Genomic DNA, 17,573 nt, shown 5'->3' with positions numbered 1-17,573 from the left:
GGCCCCCAGCCACAAGCGAGGCTGTGTGAAAGCGGCTGGGTCCATGTGGGAAAACTCATCTTAATCTTTAAGCAGATGTCACCTGCAGGCACCCCCTGGGACTGTGCTGAGCCCACGATGAAGGTCAGTGGGGGTGTGGGCAAGGGCTACAGGAAGTCTAAACAGAAGGTCACAGGGCCTGTGGCAGAGCCAGGATGAACCCACGCTCCAACCACAATAAGAGCAGTGTGGACAGGCTCCCAGCTCTGCGTACCTCATTAAGTTCTGTTGTCCTTGAGAGAGACACCACCACCAGTCCGCTGAGCCTGTCCCCAGGCCCCTGTCCTGAAACTAGTCAGGTGTCAGGCAAATGGCCACTGATGATGCTCATAGGAACTGTGGTGTCATGGCTAGGCACCCCCCCCCAGTGTGCCCACCTGCTCTGTGGTTAGTGTTGGCTGTCGCTGAGCACCGTGAGTGCCTGACAGAGCTGGCAGGGTACTGCAGTGTTGGGGTGCTCAGAGTAGAAGAACAGAGAGGCCCTCAGCCTTAGGCTGGGACACGCTTCACTGAGTTGACCCAACTATCCAAGGTAGGGGGAGCAGGGGTTTTTCGCCCCTTTTCAGTTGGCCCATGGGCAGTTCATGGGGCACAAGCATCACCAGCAGTGGGTACCAGGGGCCTGCATGGTAGGACTGTGTTCCCAGGGGGTCAAGAGATGGCCTCAGACAACAGCAACCACTGTGCCAGCAGGAGCCATGGAAGAGGAATGAGGCTTCTGCCCACATCATACAGGACCAGGGGCTGCCCCTAGGCAGGGTGGAGAGGAGAGTCTCCAGGTCCCATGGCTGCACACGTGCCAGGCTGGTCCCAGCAGCCCTTCTGTGACTCACTGACGCTGCTCTTATGTGACATGCATTTTTGGATGACGACAAAGAAAACAGTTGAAAGCAGCCTAACGAACAAGGATGTCTGTTAAAATGTATTTGGACTGGAGAGAGAATGTATGGAAGCTCAGTCACATCCCTGCACTCCTGTCTGAAGCCACCGCTCAGGGATGCAATTTAACAGCTGACCAGGTTACACAAACTGCTCGCTGTGTGTGGGGCCCGCCTCCCACCTGCCGCCACGCTCCTACGATGCACAAGCGTGAAACCACAAGAGCCAGCCAGAAGCCTGTGTTGTTCCCATAAACCAAAGTAAATTCTTAAGAAAAGAGAGACTTCTGTAGCCCCTCCTTTCCCCATTTTCCTCACGTCATCAGACCCTTTCGGAGGCCACTTGATAGACATGGATTCTGCTGCAGCCTGTGTACCCAGAGGCCCTCCACAGCCCTGGCTCACAGAAGCTCCTGGCTTACACATTTTGTCTCGGCTTCTTTTTTAGGTTGACAAACCCCTATAGGAAAGAAAGGAAAAGCCTTGTCCTACAAGGCCAGGCGCTGAGGATGGACACCTGTGTCTAGAATGGTTGGCCAGGTCCTGACGTCCACAGCAGCAGCAGCTTCCCTGGACTTGAGCAGCCGTGTGATGGCCTGGGTGGTGAGGACACAGGCGGACTTGCTGACCTACACAGCACAGGGTGGGGCACCAGTGAGACCAGCCCTTCCCACACCACCCTGACGAGGGGACAGGTTTCCCACCCCCAGGAGTCCTGGCGCACCTCTACAATCATCTTCACGGTGGGCAGTGTGGTGCCAAGGTTTTGAGGGTGTGGAGGCCGCACAGTGACAGGCACACAGCCACAGTACAGGCAGCCGTAGAATGCAGCTATGAGGTCCACGCCTGGGGAGACAGGGGGGTACAGTCAGTGTGGAGTCAGAGTACAGATATCCATCCAGGGCCTGGTAAGGATGGAGAGGTTTATCCATAGAGAAGGGATCAATCCTGGTTTCTTTGTGCTATGGCCACCAATGACACCAAACTAGAAAGGCATTTATCGAACCCTAGTCCTGAAGGGCCAGGCTGGTTAGAAGGTCGTGGAGGGAGGGCAGGTCTGGGCCTGGAGACTACACAGGTGCCTGTACTACCTTGTGCAGTAGGAGGGAGAGGCCAAGGCCCCACCAGCCCCGAGGGCATGACAGCTCCCACATGCCCAGCTCCTGAGTTTCTGTTGCACACAGGCCAGCAGAAGAAACCTTTGATCCAGCTGTTTAGGAAAAAGGTTCCCATATGAGTTCCAAATGCTGACTCAGAAGAAAACACCACCAGACTGAGGGGGCAGGGCCCTCACTTATACCAGGCTGCTAGGGACCATTATATTGCCCCTCCAAATTTCCTAAGTTTACAATTCCCTATAATTAAAACTTAGGGGAAAGTTGTACTATGCTTAAAATCCATGTTCCTGTCTGGAGCTCAGTCTGACTGGAGACCCGGTGTTCCCTGCCCCATTCTCCAGGGCTCCCATGGCACCAAGGCCCCTTAGCTGCCGTGTAGTCAGACCACAAGCCCCAGATATCCTCAGCTGCAGACCTCAGCCTCCAGGCTGTCTTACTAGAGTCAAAATAAACATGCAAGGGACCAGCAGTTAGCATAATGGCTATGTCGCTGGACTCCCATGTAGTTGACCGCGGTTTGAGTCCCGGACCTGGTGGCTTAAACTCACGCCGGGCGCGTGTGCGTGCATGCCCAAGATTCAGAGAGGAGAATGGAGGAGAAGGGATTGCAGCGTGGCCATCCCCCCTGGGGGTGATTTCCCGCTTTCTGTCTCTCTGTCTCTCTCTGTCTGTCTGGTGAGTGCACGTGCCCTATAGCAAAAGCCTCTCCAAAAAAACAAAATAAATAAACATGCAAGGGTTCACATGAAAACTTGGTCATAAAAAACATTTACACCCAGCAGTTCTAATACTTGTACAGGGCTCACCAAGTAGGAAGAGAGCAACTAGAAACACAGCCCAGCTGGTTGCGAGCAGGACCCAATCTACCACTGTTACTACCAGACACCGGGTTCTAGTGGCTGAATGGTGTGCATGGGAGTGCAGCACACAGTAGGCAGTGCAGTGGGAACACTGCCCAACATGCCACAAACAAGAACAGTTACTGCCAGGAATTCACACCTTGGTTCCCAAGATGCAAGGCATCTTCCTCAGGCCCCCGGCCACACTCTGTGAGCGTGTGGGAGGACTGAATCCCAAGCTCTGCTCTTGCAGCCTCTGTAGGTGCACCCCTTGGGTCATGTACCCTCTATTAATGTGGACAGAAGTTTTGACCTTTCCCTCCACCCTCCAAGAAACTCACAACACACAAACCCATGTGCGTCTGCAGATGCCTGCACCTGCCCAGGGTGCTCCAGGGCCCAGACAAGGCCTGGTTTTCCCTGCTCATAGTCCCCACCTACTGTTGAGTTTTTTAAATGTAAATTTGGAAATTCACTGTGGATTTTTTTCATTTTTTTTTTTTAAATAAGTAGTATCAAACATACCCAGAGAATGATATGAGGCCCTATGTTCACCATTCAGATTCTTATATTGAGATGGTCCTGTGTGTTTACCTTTTTTCCCTCTTTTCTTCCTTTGTTGAAGTATTTAGGGTAAGTTGCACACATCCCTGTCCCTCAGGGTGTTTCTAGATGCTACAGCCCCTAGGACTCAGGCTAAGGAAAGGCTCTTGTCCTCCTAGGTACTGAGCTTGGCCAGCTCTGCTCTGGCCTGTGTGAAAGAGGGTAGGGAGACTCAGGGAGTCTCTGCCTCCTTTCAAAGTCGGTGAGGAGCTGCATAAAGTACTTGATGTATGCCTGGAGCCCAGAGGCAGGTGAAGAGCAAGAACTCACTCCATCCTGAAGATATGACCTTACATTCCAAGGACTGGAAAGAATGGTAGGAACTGTGATGCTAGTGAAAATTCTGGAGCACTCAGATTACTGAGTGTAATGTCAGGAAATGCACCAAGCTGCCACAATGCCACGATTCCTGTAGCTGAGCAGGGGACTAGTCCATGGAAGCTGGGGAAAGGTCCCAGCAACACCAGCAGCAGGAGTCCCCCACAGAGGAAGAGCCCTACCAGGTAAACTGAAAAAGAAGACAGTCCTTGCTGAAACCTGAAAAAAGTGAACCAAAAGATCAGGCAAGAAAGATGTCAGCATGAGGAAATCACAACAGAAAATATCCACAATGTGGAGGGCAGATCTAAATGTGAGTTAGAGAGTTCCAGAAACAGACAAAGGAAAAAGAGGTAGTAATGACACAGAGCACTTTACTGAGATGAAGCTGAGTCTGAAGATTACATGGACAAGAAAAGGAGAAGAGACTTAGGCATATCCCAGTAAAATTTCTGAACTCTTAGGTAAAAGGAAAACCTAGGCAAAACAACAACCTTGCAAAGGAAAAAGATGAGACTGGTATTACCACCTTAAAAAGTAACTATACATAATCAAGAGAAATGGATACTTGATATTTCTGTTTCAGTGAAGATACTATTTGCCAGTGAAAGAGAATAAGGTATGCTAGACCTGGAAGAGAAAAACAACTTGGTAATAGCTGGACAACAGAAACAGAATCAAGGCCTTGGGGTGAAATAGGTAAGAACTTCAGAGCTTTCAGCACACAACTCCATCCAAAGTTGGTTCTGAGACTTGATGGAACTCCAGCATGGCTTCCAGCAGCTTGGTCCAGGCCCTTCCAGAAGCCTGGCCCAACCCCTGGAAATGCCCGGTGGGAAATGTCAGGAAGTGAATGGACAGTGACCGTCTGTTCTAGCCTGTGCCTGACAGCAGCAGGCCCTGCCTCCTTTCCTTGGAGCACTAGCCACGAGGGCCCACAGCATACATATGTGCCCCTTGCACTTCAGCAAGGAAGGGTGGGGCCTCCCTCTCCTAGTCTGTGGGAGGATGGTTTGGACAAGGCTACCTCATGGCAGTGACACTGATGCTTTGTCTTCTTTCATTGCTTTGATGCTACTGAGCCCGGCACTCTCCCACCTGCACACTCCCTTTAAAACACCCAAATCACCTCCGTACAAATCACAATGGAGCTCAGCTCTTCCCTCTGCTGTCAGCAGTTACTGATGAAAATCTGTTTCCGCACTTTGACTAATGTAAAGCTCTATAGTTTTTAGATGGAGGAGTGGGCAGAAAGGGGGTATGGAGGGACAGAGAGGAGGGGGAAAAATCAGACTGGACAAACAAGCAAGATACCTGGGCATATGCACTCAGAGGATATTAAGGAGACAGTAAGGAGACCGCAGGAAGAACCGAGTGCAAAGCTTAGGAATCAGGATGGGAAATGGAGAGAAGGGAAAGGACAATGATATTTTCTAGAAGTTCTATGAGCTAGAGGAGCAAATCAGGGGGGAAACAGAACAGACTGGAGAAATGACTGTGTCTTATTCTTAAATACTGCAGATCTGACCAGAGAGCAGGGAGAGGCCACGATGTGGAAATCACTCATCCATTCATTGATCACCATTGTGGAAATCATTCACCCATTCACTGATGACAATCAACACCCATAAGAATTTGAGAATTGCCTCTCCATCCAGGAGAAGGCAGGGCCCTACAGAGAGGAGACAGTGCTGAGAGTGTGGTACAAACCAAGTAGCAGAGAAGAGACGTAAGGAAAGACAAGGCTACAATTAGAGCAGGGGAGGGGACACAGCCAGAGAATCTTAAAAAACAGGCCACCATATGAAGTCAAGTCCTAAACAAAGTTATAAGAAAAAAGAATCAAAAGCAGAATATCACCTGTCTGTACAAAAGAACGTAGGCCAGCTCCATAGCATGGCAGTAAAGCGCTTTGCATACAGAGTCCAATCCCACATGGCCAACAGCGGTTCAAATCATAGTCCCGCTGACTTGAAAATTAAACCAGGGGCATGTGCATGCCCAAAGTCCTGGTGGGATGGAAAAAGAAAAGGACTGCAGTGTGATCATGCCCCACTAGGGGATGCTTTTTCTCTCTTTTACTCTCTCTCTGGTGAGTGAGTGCACAATAAAAAAGAAAAAAGAAATGGAGAAAGAATTAGAAATTTAAAAAAACTATTTTCAGGGTCAGCTAGTGGTGTGGGATTAATGCATCTGAATCTCACATGAACAATTACGTGTTGAGAGTCCTGGACACGGAAGCTTGAAAAACATATGTGTGTGTATGTGCCCAAAATCCTGAGAAGAGAATGGAGGAGGAGGGACTGCAGTGTGGCCATCCTCCCCAGTCCCCAGGGGTGATTTTTTTTCACTTTCTTTCCCCATAGTGCTTTCCCCAGCCCTTGAGTACACATGCCTTATAGCAAACTAAAAAAAAAAAGAAAAAAAAAGAAAAAGTCATTTCAAAATGAAGATGAAGCTTGAAGGAACAGAAGACTACTAAAGGCAATGATAAAGCTGTAAGATACAATTTAACATTCAAAATGAAATTTAGTAAGAAATAGAGATGATTCAATAGTAAATGATAAATACTGGGGCCAGCAGGTGGCTTGGTGGTTAAGGGCACTGGATTCTCAACATGGCCAACTGCAGTTCGCATCCTGGACCCGGCGGCTTGCTTTCTCACTTTCCCCCTCTCTCTCACTCTGTCCCTCTCTGGTCAAATTTAAATAAAATAATTCTTAAAAAAAGTAAATGATAAATACAGAAGGCAGAAAAAGAAGGTCTAATATATGGATAGCAGAAGAAGGACATAAAGAGAAAGCAAGAGAAAACAACAGAGAAATACTCTGACTCCAGAAAATTTCTTGAAATTAAAAATAAAAGATGTGAAGTTACATAGTTAAGGATATCTTGTACATGAGATTGTTGGCCTATGATAACTAACATCGAGATTATAACATACTGGACTTTTACAAAAAAGAAAAACACCCTTTTGACATTTTTAGGCAAAAACAGCAAGTGACATAAAGGAGAAAGGAAACGGGGTTATCATTAGACTTGTTGACAGTACTGCTCTATTGATGCCAGGACAAAGTGGGTGGCAGACTCAAGGTAATCAAGGAAAGAAAAATATGAGTCAGGACTTTTACCTAGCAAAAAATCACTTTCGGTTATAAGGTGTACAGAACAACTATCAACCACAAGCAAGAACCCAGGGAGTACTATTCCCATGAGCTCTTCCTGAGGAATCAGTTTGAGAATGAGCTTCAGAAAACCAGCACGACCAAAGGCCCAGCTATTATATGAACTAAGGGTGAGCGATAAATATCCAGGTGTCTGTGGAACCAAAACCACATAAAGGTGGCGAGGGACAGCAGGATTATGCAATGGACATTCCTCTAGTAATATAGACATGGAAAGGTTTTAATAAAGAAGGAGTGTGGGGAGCTGGCTTGGGGGTATACTGGTTACCTACTGCTCACCCAAAGTTGGATCCATATGGAAGATAACAAATTTGGTTCCTGGATCGACCTGTACATACTGAGCATGTAGGAGTAATCCAAGCCGATTGGGAGGGCTGCTGGGAACACAGCCTGGGACGTGGCCAAGGGTGCATCTCTCTCTGTGTTACTGTCTCCATTTTCATGAAAAGGTAAGTAAATTTATTTTATTTTTAGAACAACTCAGCAAAATAAAATTGTTGTTGGACAACATTGTTTCAACAAACATCAAACAGGCCAAAAATAAATAAATAAATAAATAAATAAATAAATAAAATAAACAGCAACTTTATAGACAAAAAAAGGGAAAAAAAGAAACCTTTTATCTTTGGCCTTTTTAACCATCTCATACAAACCAACTACTTATAGTATAGCTAAGTACATACACAAAAAAAATTAGTAAGTATATTTTAAATAGAAAAGAAGGGGTAAGTAGAATGAGCATGTGCAAAACATTTTAAACTTGTTTTTAAAAAGTTGAACAGGAGGTGGTAGCATTAAACACTTTTTGTTTGTGTTTAAATTTTGCCAGAGGGCACATGTGCTCACTGGAGACAGACAGAGGGGGCAGGGGGAAGGGAAAGCGAGAAAGCATACAGAGAGGATGTTTACGTCACAACCCCTTCTCCTCCATTTCCTCTTCTGGGATTTTAGGTATGCACACACATGTACCCAGTGTGTTTTTCGAGCTGTCAAACCAAATGGTTGGCCATGTGGGAGCCAGCTGCCTTAACCACCATGCCACCAGCTGGCCCACCAGTTATTTTGAGACTGCTGCATATAATGCGAGATAAAGCAAATGAATAATTATAGAATATTCTAATTGTTATCTCTTCTGTCCTGAATAATCAGGATTCCTTGTGTGGAAAAAAGAAGATATATTATAGAAAAGGTTTAGTAAAAGCCCTATTGTCCTAATATGAACCGTATTTAACAGTAGGGACTCATAAACTATTGTATTCCTAAGAGCTGTAATTGTATTTATTCATAATTTCTAGCTCTGCTCACTGGAAAAGCCAACAAGCCACAGCTGCCAGCAGCAGTAAATTCCGCAAGTGCCCAAATTTTGTTCTGGGAATATCAGAAGCATGAGGATTATGGCTGATTTCAGGTCTGGGGGAGGGAGGCACAGGGTGAGGGGGCCATCAGGGACTGGAGTCATATCCAGAGGACTCAGGAGTCAACCACAGAGGTGCTCATTGTGACATAAGAGGGCAGGGCCACACAAACAGTGCTGGGGGTGGTGGTACGGGGAATAGGAACAACTGAAGAGGTGACTCTACTAGAGTTGCCTGAAGGGGCAGTCATGTGCAAAGAGGAGAAGAGTTCAATTCTGGAAGTCTGGGAAAAGAACGTATTAGGTGATGCTTATAAAGATCTGGCAGGGGATGGGTTGATGGGGCACTTACCTGGGGGATAGACCAAAGCCACGTGGTCCCCAACATTCAGTCTTCCTTTCTCCATCAGAGCAGCAGCTACCCTTTCAGCCCTTCTGTGCAGCTGGACACAGGTTGCAGTGCTGGCAACTGTACCCTAGGAAAGCGGCCATTGAGTTTGCCACATGTGCATTGATGACACAGACGTACAACGTGTACATAAATGACACAGACTCAACACTGCATGCTCACCACCATGCACCATGCTCCTGTGGATGGGAATAAGCCCACACGTCAGGGCTGGGTAAGACTGTGGTGTCTCTTCCCAAAATCTGTATTCCTTCCCAACAAAGCAGGGATGAACATGTCAACCCCCCCAAGAGCCTGGCAGTGCAGGCACCCCACTCCTCTGGGACAGAGTTGGATATGTGCCATTAAAGAAACTTTTTTTTTTTTTTTGAGAGGTTTTTGCTATAGGGTACATGCGCTCACTAGAAAGACAGAGAGACAGAAAGCGAGAAATCACCCTCCCTGGGAGGATGGCCACACCGCCACAATCCCTTTAATTCCATTCTCTTCTCAGGATCTTGGGCACACATGCACACATGCTCAGTGTGATTTTAAGCCACCGGGACCAGGACTCAAACAGTGGTTGACTATATGTGAGTCTAGTGACATAGCCATTATGCCAACTGCTGGTCCCAACTTGTGTTTTTTGATGAAATACTTCAAATATAATAGCACCATATGGAATAATATGATAAATAACCAGGTTCCTACTGTCTAATATTTTACCATATTGTTTCAATTTCCTTTTTTTTTTCCTCTTGAGAGATATGTTTGCTATAAGGTGTGTGTACTCTCCAGAGTAACAGGGAGACAGAAAGTGAGAAATCACCCCCAGCTGGAATAGCTGTGTCACAATCTCTTCTCCTTCATACTCTTGCCAGGATTTTGGACACACACACACCCAATATGAGTTTCAAGTCACTGGGCCTGGGCCTTGAACTGTAGTTGACCACATGGGAGTCCAGTGCCTTAACTACTATGCCATTGCTGGGCCCCTCGACTTCCCTTTTAAAATAAATTATCACAGGGGCTGGCAGGTGGCGTGGTGGTTAAGGGCACTGGACTCTCACATGGCTGACCATGGTTCATGTACTAGACTTGGTAGCTTGCTTTCTCAATTTTTTTTCTCTTTCGCTCACTCTCTCAGTCCCTCTCTGGTCAAATTAAAATAAGTAAGTAAATAAATAAAGTTAAGTAAAATAATTTTTAAAAATCAGCATCATTGTACTTGAAGTCACCTGTAGCCTGCTCCTACCAATTCCATCTCTTCTCTCTCTGAGGCAACCAGTATGCTGCATATAAACACATATAAATAAGTAATAAGCACTAAACAAACCTCCATGGACATATACTACTTGGTGCTTAAACTTCACATGTTCAACCCAACCCAAACCTGCTCCTATGACTGCCCTGACTGTGCCAGTTCCTCCCTTCACCTCACTGCTCTGATGGGTGTCTGGGCCATGAGGCCAGGTCAGTACAAACAGGAGCCCAGAATGCCCCCTGCCCTGCCAACTTGGCTTTCCCAATCCTGTGCCAGGTGGGCCTTATAGCTTTAATAGTCCTAAATGAAAAGGGATTAGGGACCAGGGCCCCTCTAGAGCCCCTCCAGTCAGCATCTTTGCTTGATCTCCACCCATGAGCATTCTATCAAGTTTTCACGCACATCTACAGGACACCACAGTTCCTGCTTCTGGTAACACATCACGCTTATCCACATCTGTACTGCTCTGCTCCAATCCAAACTACTGTCCAGGGTCCATGTGCCCCATGTTCCCTCATTTGCCTTAATCCCATCTAGGGCTATCCACCTCATTCTTGTCTGCATTCTCATCCCAGGTCCCTGGGTGTCGCTGCTGCAAGAGCCCTACTACCCTGGGTAGAGCTAGCTTCCAGCAACTGTGTTACCTCTATGCTCTGTTAATCTTAAGGTTCTCACCCTGAGCTGATCTTATCTGGACCTACTGCCAACCAATGACTGGCTGCCTGCTTTAAAATTCAGTCATAATATGAATGTTTACTCAACCTTGTTGTAGATGCTGCCGATACAAAGGGAAGAAGAAAAAGTGTCTCCTACAAAACTTGTGTTTTAGCAGAGAAGACTGATTTTGAACATTCTAGAGCAGGGGATCCTTCTTACCTAATTTAACACTGTGTGCATAGTAGGCATTAATGAGTACTTGTTAAATGAACAAGCAGCATCAGAAGCTAGACTATTTTCTAAGATCATGCTAAGAATTCTCATAGTCTACATGATGTATTTCAGGGAGGATTTTTATTGTTATGTCACTTCCATTTTTGTTCTGATTATTTATATCAGAGGGTACATGTGCTCACCAGAGACAATCGAAGAGACAGAGAAAGCATGGTCAGGCCCCAATCCCTTCTCCTCCATTTCTCCATATTGTTGGGATTCGGGGCATGCATGCACACGTGCCTGGCATGCTTTTCAAGGCTGGCTCCAGTTATTTCACTGTGTTTTCATATTTTGTACTGTGGCCTACAACTTGGATGTCAGGATTACACTGTCTCTTCCTTTATACCCTAAATGCCCCTGCTACAGTGAGGTGCACTCCAGCAGGTATTCAAACCACATGAGAGTGACTTGCCATGTCAGACACTAGCAGCAGGGCTAGGTCATGACACAGTTTTGCCATTTTGAAGCCATACAGGACTGTAGAAAGTCTAAATGTCTAAATTTTTACAAAATAAGCATCTACATTTAGCTTAGAAACTAGGATTATTTACATACATACTATTCTTAATTAAAAAAAATAAATAAAACTGGGCCAGCAGGTGACACAGAGGTTAAGGTAGCTGGATCCTGCATGGCTGACTCCATGGATTGAGTCCTAGACCCGGTGGCTTAAAAATCACACTGGGTGCATGCACATGAAGGTCCAAAATCCCAAAAGGAGAACAGAAGAGGATTTGTGGCGCTGCATTCTCATCCCAGGCCCCTGGGTGTCACTGCTGCAGAGCGCTGCTAGGCCTGCACAGTCATCCCCTCTGGGGGTTGATTTCTCACTTTCTTTCTCTCTGTGTCCTCTATCTTTCTCTGTTGATTGCATGTGTCCTATAGCAAAAAACTAAAAAACAAAAACAAAAACAAAAACTAAAAAAAACTAAAAAAAAAAAAAATCTAGGGTTAGAAGGTGGCACAATGGTAAAAACACAATGACTGTGAGGTTTACCCACAAGGGAAGGTTGCCAGTTTGAGTCCAGAGACCTCCCAGAGTACACTGGATACATGTGCCTATGGTATCGGGGCTGGTGGATCATGATGTCCAGACTCTGTCAGGGGTGCTGTCTCTTTCTCTCTCTCTCTCTCTCTCTCTCACTCATGAAGTAAATAAGCAGTGGTGGTGCAGTATGAGGGCAATGCTGCAAGATACCGGAGCTGCCTGAGAAGGTCCAGGGTTTGGATTCTGGGTCAACCTGAACAAATCAGGTGCACCCATGATGCTGGCTAGCTGCAAGGCTTGGGGAAAGACTGCAGCATAGCAAGATCTTATTGTAGATCTCTGTCTCTCTTTATTTCTCTCATAAAAGGAAAATAAGTAATAAATAAGTAAAGGAGTAAACTTTAAAAAATTTTTTAAACTGGAGCTGATGAAAATTGTTCCACTAAATACAAAATCTATAGAAATATCATTATGTGAACTGTGCAAAAAACAAGGGCTGTACAAAGAAAGGGCAGGCAGACCATGCTATACCAGACAAGGGAAGCCCAAGTTTACAGGCATGCTATTCTTAGGACATGAAAATAAGAGATGTTAGAACTATGCACTGTAGCAGCAATAGGCTCCAGCAGCCCACACAGTGTTCCTGAGCCCCCCAGCAGCATCCTTGCTCTCACCTTGGCATTCAGCAGCAGAAACAGCGGGTGGTCAGGGGTGGTGTGGGCCCGCCACTGTAATACGTCAGCCAGAAACAGGAACTGCAAGAGAGGGGCTGACTCAGGCACTGGCAGCCCTTAGGACCTTGGTGGCTGCCTCCTAGGAACAGGCCTGTTACCTTCCGTGCCTGATCGCTGTCTTCAGGGTGGGCGAGCTCTCTCCCGGAGGCCTGTGCGATTCTTTTCCCAGCCACCAGATTCCCAACAACCATTGAGGCAGGTCCAACCTCTGGACACAGGAGTGCAGAATGAGAAGCTGAGAACCTCTAATGTACAACCAGCACAGGAATTCATTTCTATCTCACTTTTCATTTTGAAAACATGCTTCAGTTAGGCATGTAAGTCTTCTATCAAGATACAGAAAGACTCAGAAAAACAACTACATGGTTTACCCTAAATAACAAAGAGAACCTCCTCTCAAATGTGAACTACGTGGTGTTGAGAACTTTATGACAGGGCACATGTCTTGGGGGTATGACTTGACCTTGGCCACTGCCACATTCTTTGTATGTTTTATTTTACTGTATTCTAGATATAAGTCAGGAAATCTATCTTATTTAGTGGCATTTTATACATGTTCAGTAATTAGCAAAATAAATGTTAGCATGTACTCAAAATTTACATAGCCAATGAGATAAAAAAAACTGAATATAATAATCAGTCTATAAAATTAGTTTTAAATGTATAAAATCAGGAAAGGAAACTTAACTGTCGGTTGAGAGACTTCCAAGGCCCATCAATCACTGACATGACAGGTCCCAGGGCTGAGGTAAGCAGCTGACTCCTGAGGACAGTCAGTCACCCATGGCAAAGCGGTGGCCAACAGAGGCCACTTCCATCCTCAAACTCTGAGTCCTTTCTTGGGCACAGTTTCTACTCCCAGAGAGCCATCTCCTAGCTGTGCAAAGCTAAGATGCCATCCTTGAATTTGTTGTTGTAAGTGGCTCCTAACAGGCAGCAGGGGAGTCCTACACAGGTAGGACTCATTCACGGCTCAGCTCCAGGAAGGGAGGATGCATTGGCAAACTCGAGGGGCACACTTTGGCTCATCACCCCAGCCCCAGAAACGTGGGCAGTTACTGCTTTAAGGCCTAAAGGTGCTGTGTCAGAACCACGACTGCGACTGACTGCTGTAAGAGGGGAGAGTCACGTGCAAGCCCAGCTGACCTGGTTGTTTTTGACGAGGTTTAGGAAGGTTGGTCACACAGCTGTGAGGACACATCAGCACATGGCACGGGTGCAGCGTCCCTCCTAGAAAGCGCTGTTTTGTTTCGGAAACGTGAATTCCTCCCAGAGGAGCCTTGGGCAAGGTGTTGGCAGGAACCAGGGCCAGACAGTACACGCCCACCTGGTGGATGCTGTCAATGGCCTGGAAGGAAAAGCTCTCCTGAGCACATGCTGCCAACTTGAGGCTGGGAAGAAGATGGATGGAACAGAGGCCCAGAGGCCCGGGAAGCAGGTGATCTCTGGGACATCTTGTTAAATGAGAAAACCAGATGGAGAGAAGGATGTGTTTCTACCATTTAACTAAAAAGGAGATACATATGCATGCACACACACATGCAGTGTATGTGTACACATGTATAAAACATGTGACCATTTACAATAAACATGCAATGCTAAAAAGCCACAGGAGCTTCTTGAAGGGGAATGAGCAGGGACAGAGCCTAGCGTCTCCAAACACATCTTGCTTCTCCATTTGACTTTGGAACTCTGTGTGAATTTTACATATGACAAACTTAAAAATGTAAAAAGCAATCTCTATCAACTAGAAATAAAATAAAGCAAATGAACCCAAACCAACTGGAACCAAGTTGCTGCATAGCCCCACTGAGAAAAGTCACTTGAAGTGACTGAATAGGAATTTGAAGGTCTGCCCTATGTGGGATATTCCCAAGGCAGAAAAAACACATAACCTCACATTACTCAGGTCTTATGTCTTAGAGGTGGTGTGGAGACCATTTTCTTGAGACTTAGGGTATACAGTGGGGCCTGAGGTAAATAAGTGATTCTGTTGGGGTTATCAGCAATCACAATTTCTCACTGTGGGGAAGGAGTAAATGAGCTGAGTGAAAACTGCAGGGTCTTGAATTTGAGTTGGAACTATCAGCATAAACTCATAATGGAAATACTCTTACAAGCAAGCTAACAGGCATCATTTTCTATTCTGTCCACTGAAAAAAGCCCAGAAACAGTAACTTAGCCAGTAACATTGAGTGCCCAGATGGTGAATTCAAACATCATTTCCCCTGGAGGCAGGAGGGCCCTGGGGTCCCACGTGCGAAGTCTAACACAGGGAAGGCAGAGCCAGCCCTGTGCCTCCAAACTTCCCATTTCTGCTGTGGCCTCAAAGATTCCCAGAGTATATCAAAAGGACTCAAAATCCAACCTGAAGAGACTCCCACTGACCACTAAAAAGTAATAATAATAGCTGTAATAGTTTGAAACACTGCCAATATGCTTAAACCCACTAGCTGATAATGACACAAACGAAGCAACATTCAGGGGTCAGTTCCTGAGGACCCCTGCCCTGAGAGCCATCCTGCCTCTCTTTCTTCTGCACAATCTACTCTCTGAATACTGGGTGGTTGGAGACGACGTGGTGCTCAAGAAGGAATTTTGAAAGTAGCTATGGCTAATGATGAAGAAAGAAGGACAAAGTTGCAGCACTGTGAAGTCCTAACAAATCAACTCACACAGGAGTGCTGAACACATGTAGGAAGAATTTAGCCAGAAAACTGGCCCTGAGTCTCCTCATAGTCCTACATCCAAGCACATGTACAGGGATGACAGGGCACAGAGGGCATGTCCAGTGATATCACAAAGGTGCAGTCTCGAGGGTTGGGTAGGAAGGAGGTACTGGGCACACCTCCGTTTTCCCCAGTAAATAAACTGTAAGGAAAATAGGATGGGGGGGGAGGGGTCGATGGGCACGAAAAAGCCTGAAAGACCTGTCCCACAATTGTATTACATGACCTTACTAAACTAAATAATCATTAGATAATCAGGGAAATTAGTGATTAGATATTTAGTACATCAGTAAATCACTGTCAGTTTTCAAGATGTGCTAGTGGCATTTTTGGCAGTACCAATGGGACATGAACTGACCATTGTGGAAGCAGGAAGATGAGAACATGGGACTCGTTGGACTATTCTCTTCATGTTTGACATAGTAAAACATTCTGTAATTAAATGTTTGAAATTTAAAACAAATGTGAATTACTGGTGGAAGCATAGAGTTCTGGGACTTCCATGACACACACAACTTCAGAGCCCTATTAACTGTCTCCCACGTACAAGTCTTTTCCAGGTAGCTGTGGGGAGAGTGCCCGTCCCCACGGGTGCAAACCTGCAGCACACGGCTCATCCACTGGAAGCTGTCCTCCTCCGAGGCATCAGGCCGCTGCTCAGCCACCAGGACGATCCGGTCATCATGCAGCACAGTCACAGAGAACACAGCAATCCTGAGGGGACAGCAACAGTGACCCCATGGCAGAGAGTGATGGCCACAAGGCACAGGCTGTAGTGACATGCAAAGTTCAGTCTAACAAACAGGTTGCTTGTGGGTCTATAAAGAGGCCAGTCTTTCTCATCTCCTTGTGTATGTCTGAAATAAGTTTCAACTCACAAAAATGGAGAGGACTTCAGGGTAAAGCAAACCAGGTGCAGATTTTCAAGAGAAGATGTTTAACTCTAATTTTAATATATGAATATATTATTTTGTGCACAAATCTTCATCTATGAATCCTACTAATGATATATGTTTTCAAGTCAACAGAATCACTCTCTCTCTTTCCAGGGTCGATTTGTTCACATGTACGGTGATGGGTATTTGAACTTGCTGCTACTACCTTACTTTAAGAGTTTAAAAATGTGCTCCCGTTCCCCATGATTCTTCTTTTAGACTTTCAGTTGATATTTCCAACTCTCCCCTCATAAGACAAGAAGCTGGTATCTGCCTAAACCCAAGTCATGTCAGTACACCTACCACTCTAATTCTGGGTCATTACGTATCTATCTTCTCTTGTTCTTTGCTTTGGCTGGTGTGTACACATACCCACATGCTATACCACATGAACACACACAAACACTGCACATACCACACACGTACACACACTACACACATACATACACTACACACCACACAAAGGACACACACCACATATTCTTTTATACTGCTTTCCTTACTTTCATATACTTTGTAGCACCAAGTATTTTTAGTACCTTGTCTAAAAGTGTTTTTTTTTTTTTTTTTGAGAGGTTTTTGCTATAGGGTGCATGCGCTTGCCAGACAGAGAGAGACATAGAGACAGAAAGCGAGAAATCACCCTCCAGGGGGGATGGTCACATCGCAATCCCTTCTCCTCCATTCTCCTCTCGGGATCTTGGGCACGCACGCACATGTGCCTGGCGTGAGTACTAAGCCACCGGGTCTGGGATGCGAACCGCGGTTGACTATATGGGAATCCAGTGACATAGCCATTATGCTAACTGCTTGTTCCCTAAAAGTGTTTTTGAAACAGATCTTCCTGTGACAAAAATTCAGAAATGTTTTTATTACAATCCACAATTTGGATGAACACAAATCTAAGATAAAGCTTCTGGAAACTTAAAACCATTGTCATCTTTCATCAAGTCCGTTGCAGGGAAGTCTAAGTGTTCTGCTTGGCTCCCCTGGGGCCCAGGAGAACATCAATCAACTCAACAAAGCCATGACCCTCTCCCCAGGCTGGAGCACCCACTCCTGCATTTGTGGACACTTCTCTTCTTCATGCACACCCTTTCAGTAGTATGCTCTCTGGACACCAGCTTACTTACTACCCCATTTCTCACAATAAAGCGCTCAGCTTTTTATTTCTTTATTTCTAGAGTAGTTCCTTAATCTGTCTTTTTCTTCTTCTTTCCTTTTTTTTTTTTTTTTTTTTTTTTTTTTTCTTTAGGGCGCGTATTTTT

The 17,573-nt window shown here is 45.8% G+C and overlaps 1 protein-coding gene across 1 annotated transcript in view; it reads right to left on the bottom strand.

The window, feature by feature from the left end:
* The window catches only part of DIP2A (DIP2 acetate--CoA ligase A), a gene marked incomplete at its 5' end in the record, with an annotated part of 115,678 nt that overhangs the window by 15,252 nt on the left and 82,853 nt on the right, over nucleotides 1-17,573 (bottom strand). Inside the window, 7 exon segments of the mRNA XM_014581963.2 lie at nucleotides 1,435-1,546; nucleotides 1,642-1,763; nucleotides 8,687-8,810; nucleotides 12,582-12,662; nucleotides 12,740-12,849; nucleotides 13,788-13,989; nucleotides 15,970-16,084. Coding sequence (XP_014437449.1) covers nucleotides 1,435-1,546; nucleotides 1,642-1,763; nucleotides 8,687-8,810; nucleotides 12,582-12,662; nucleotides 12,740-12,849; nucleotides 13,788-13,989; nucleotides 15,970-16,084 — 866 coding nt within the window.

The sequence above is a fragment of the Tupaia chinensis genome, unplaced genomic scaffold, assembly GCF_000334495.1.
Source record: "Tupaia chinensis unplaced genomic scaffold, TupChi_1.0 Scaffold141399_1, whole genome shotgun sequence".
Taxonomy (NCBI): Eukaryota; Metazoa; Chordata; class Mammalia; order Scandentia; family Tupaiidae; genus Tupaia; species Tupaia belangeri.
Note: the sequence above shows the minus strand (reverse complement) of the source record. Positions and strands in the feature narration are given on the sequence as shown.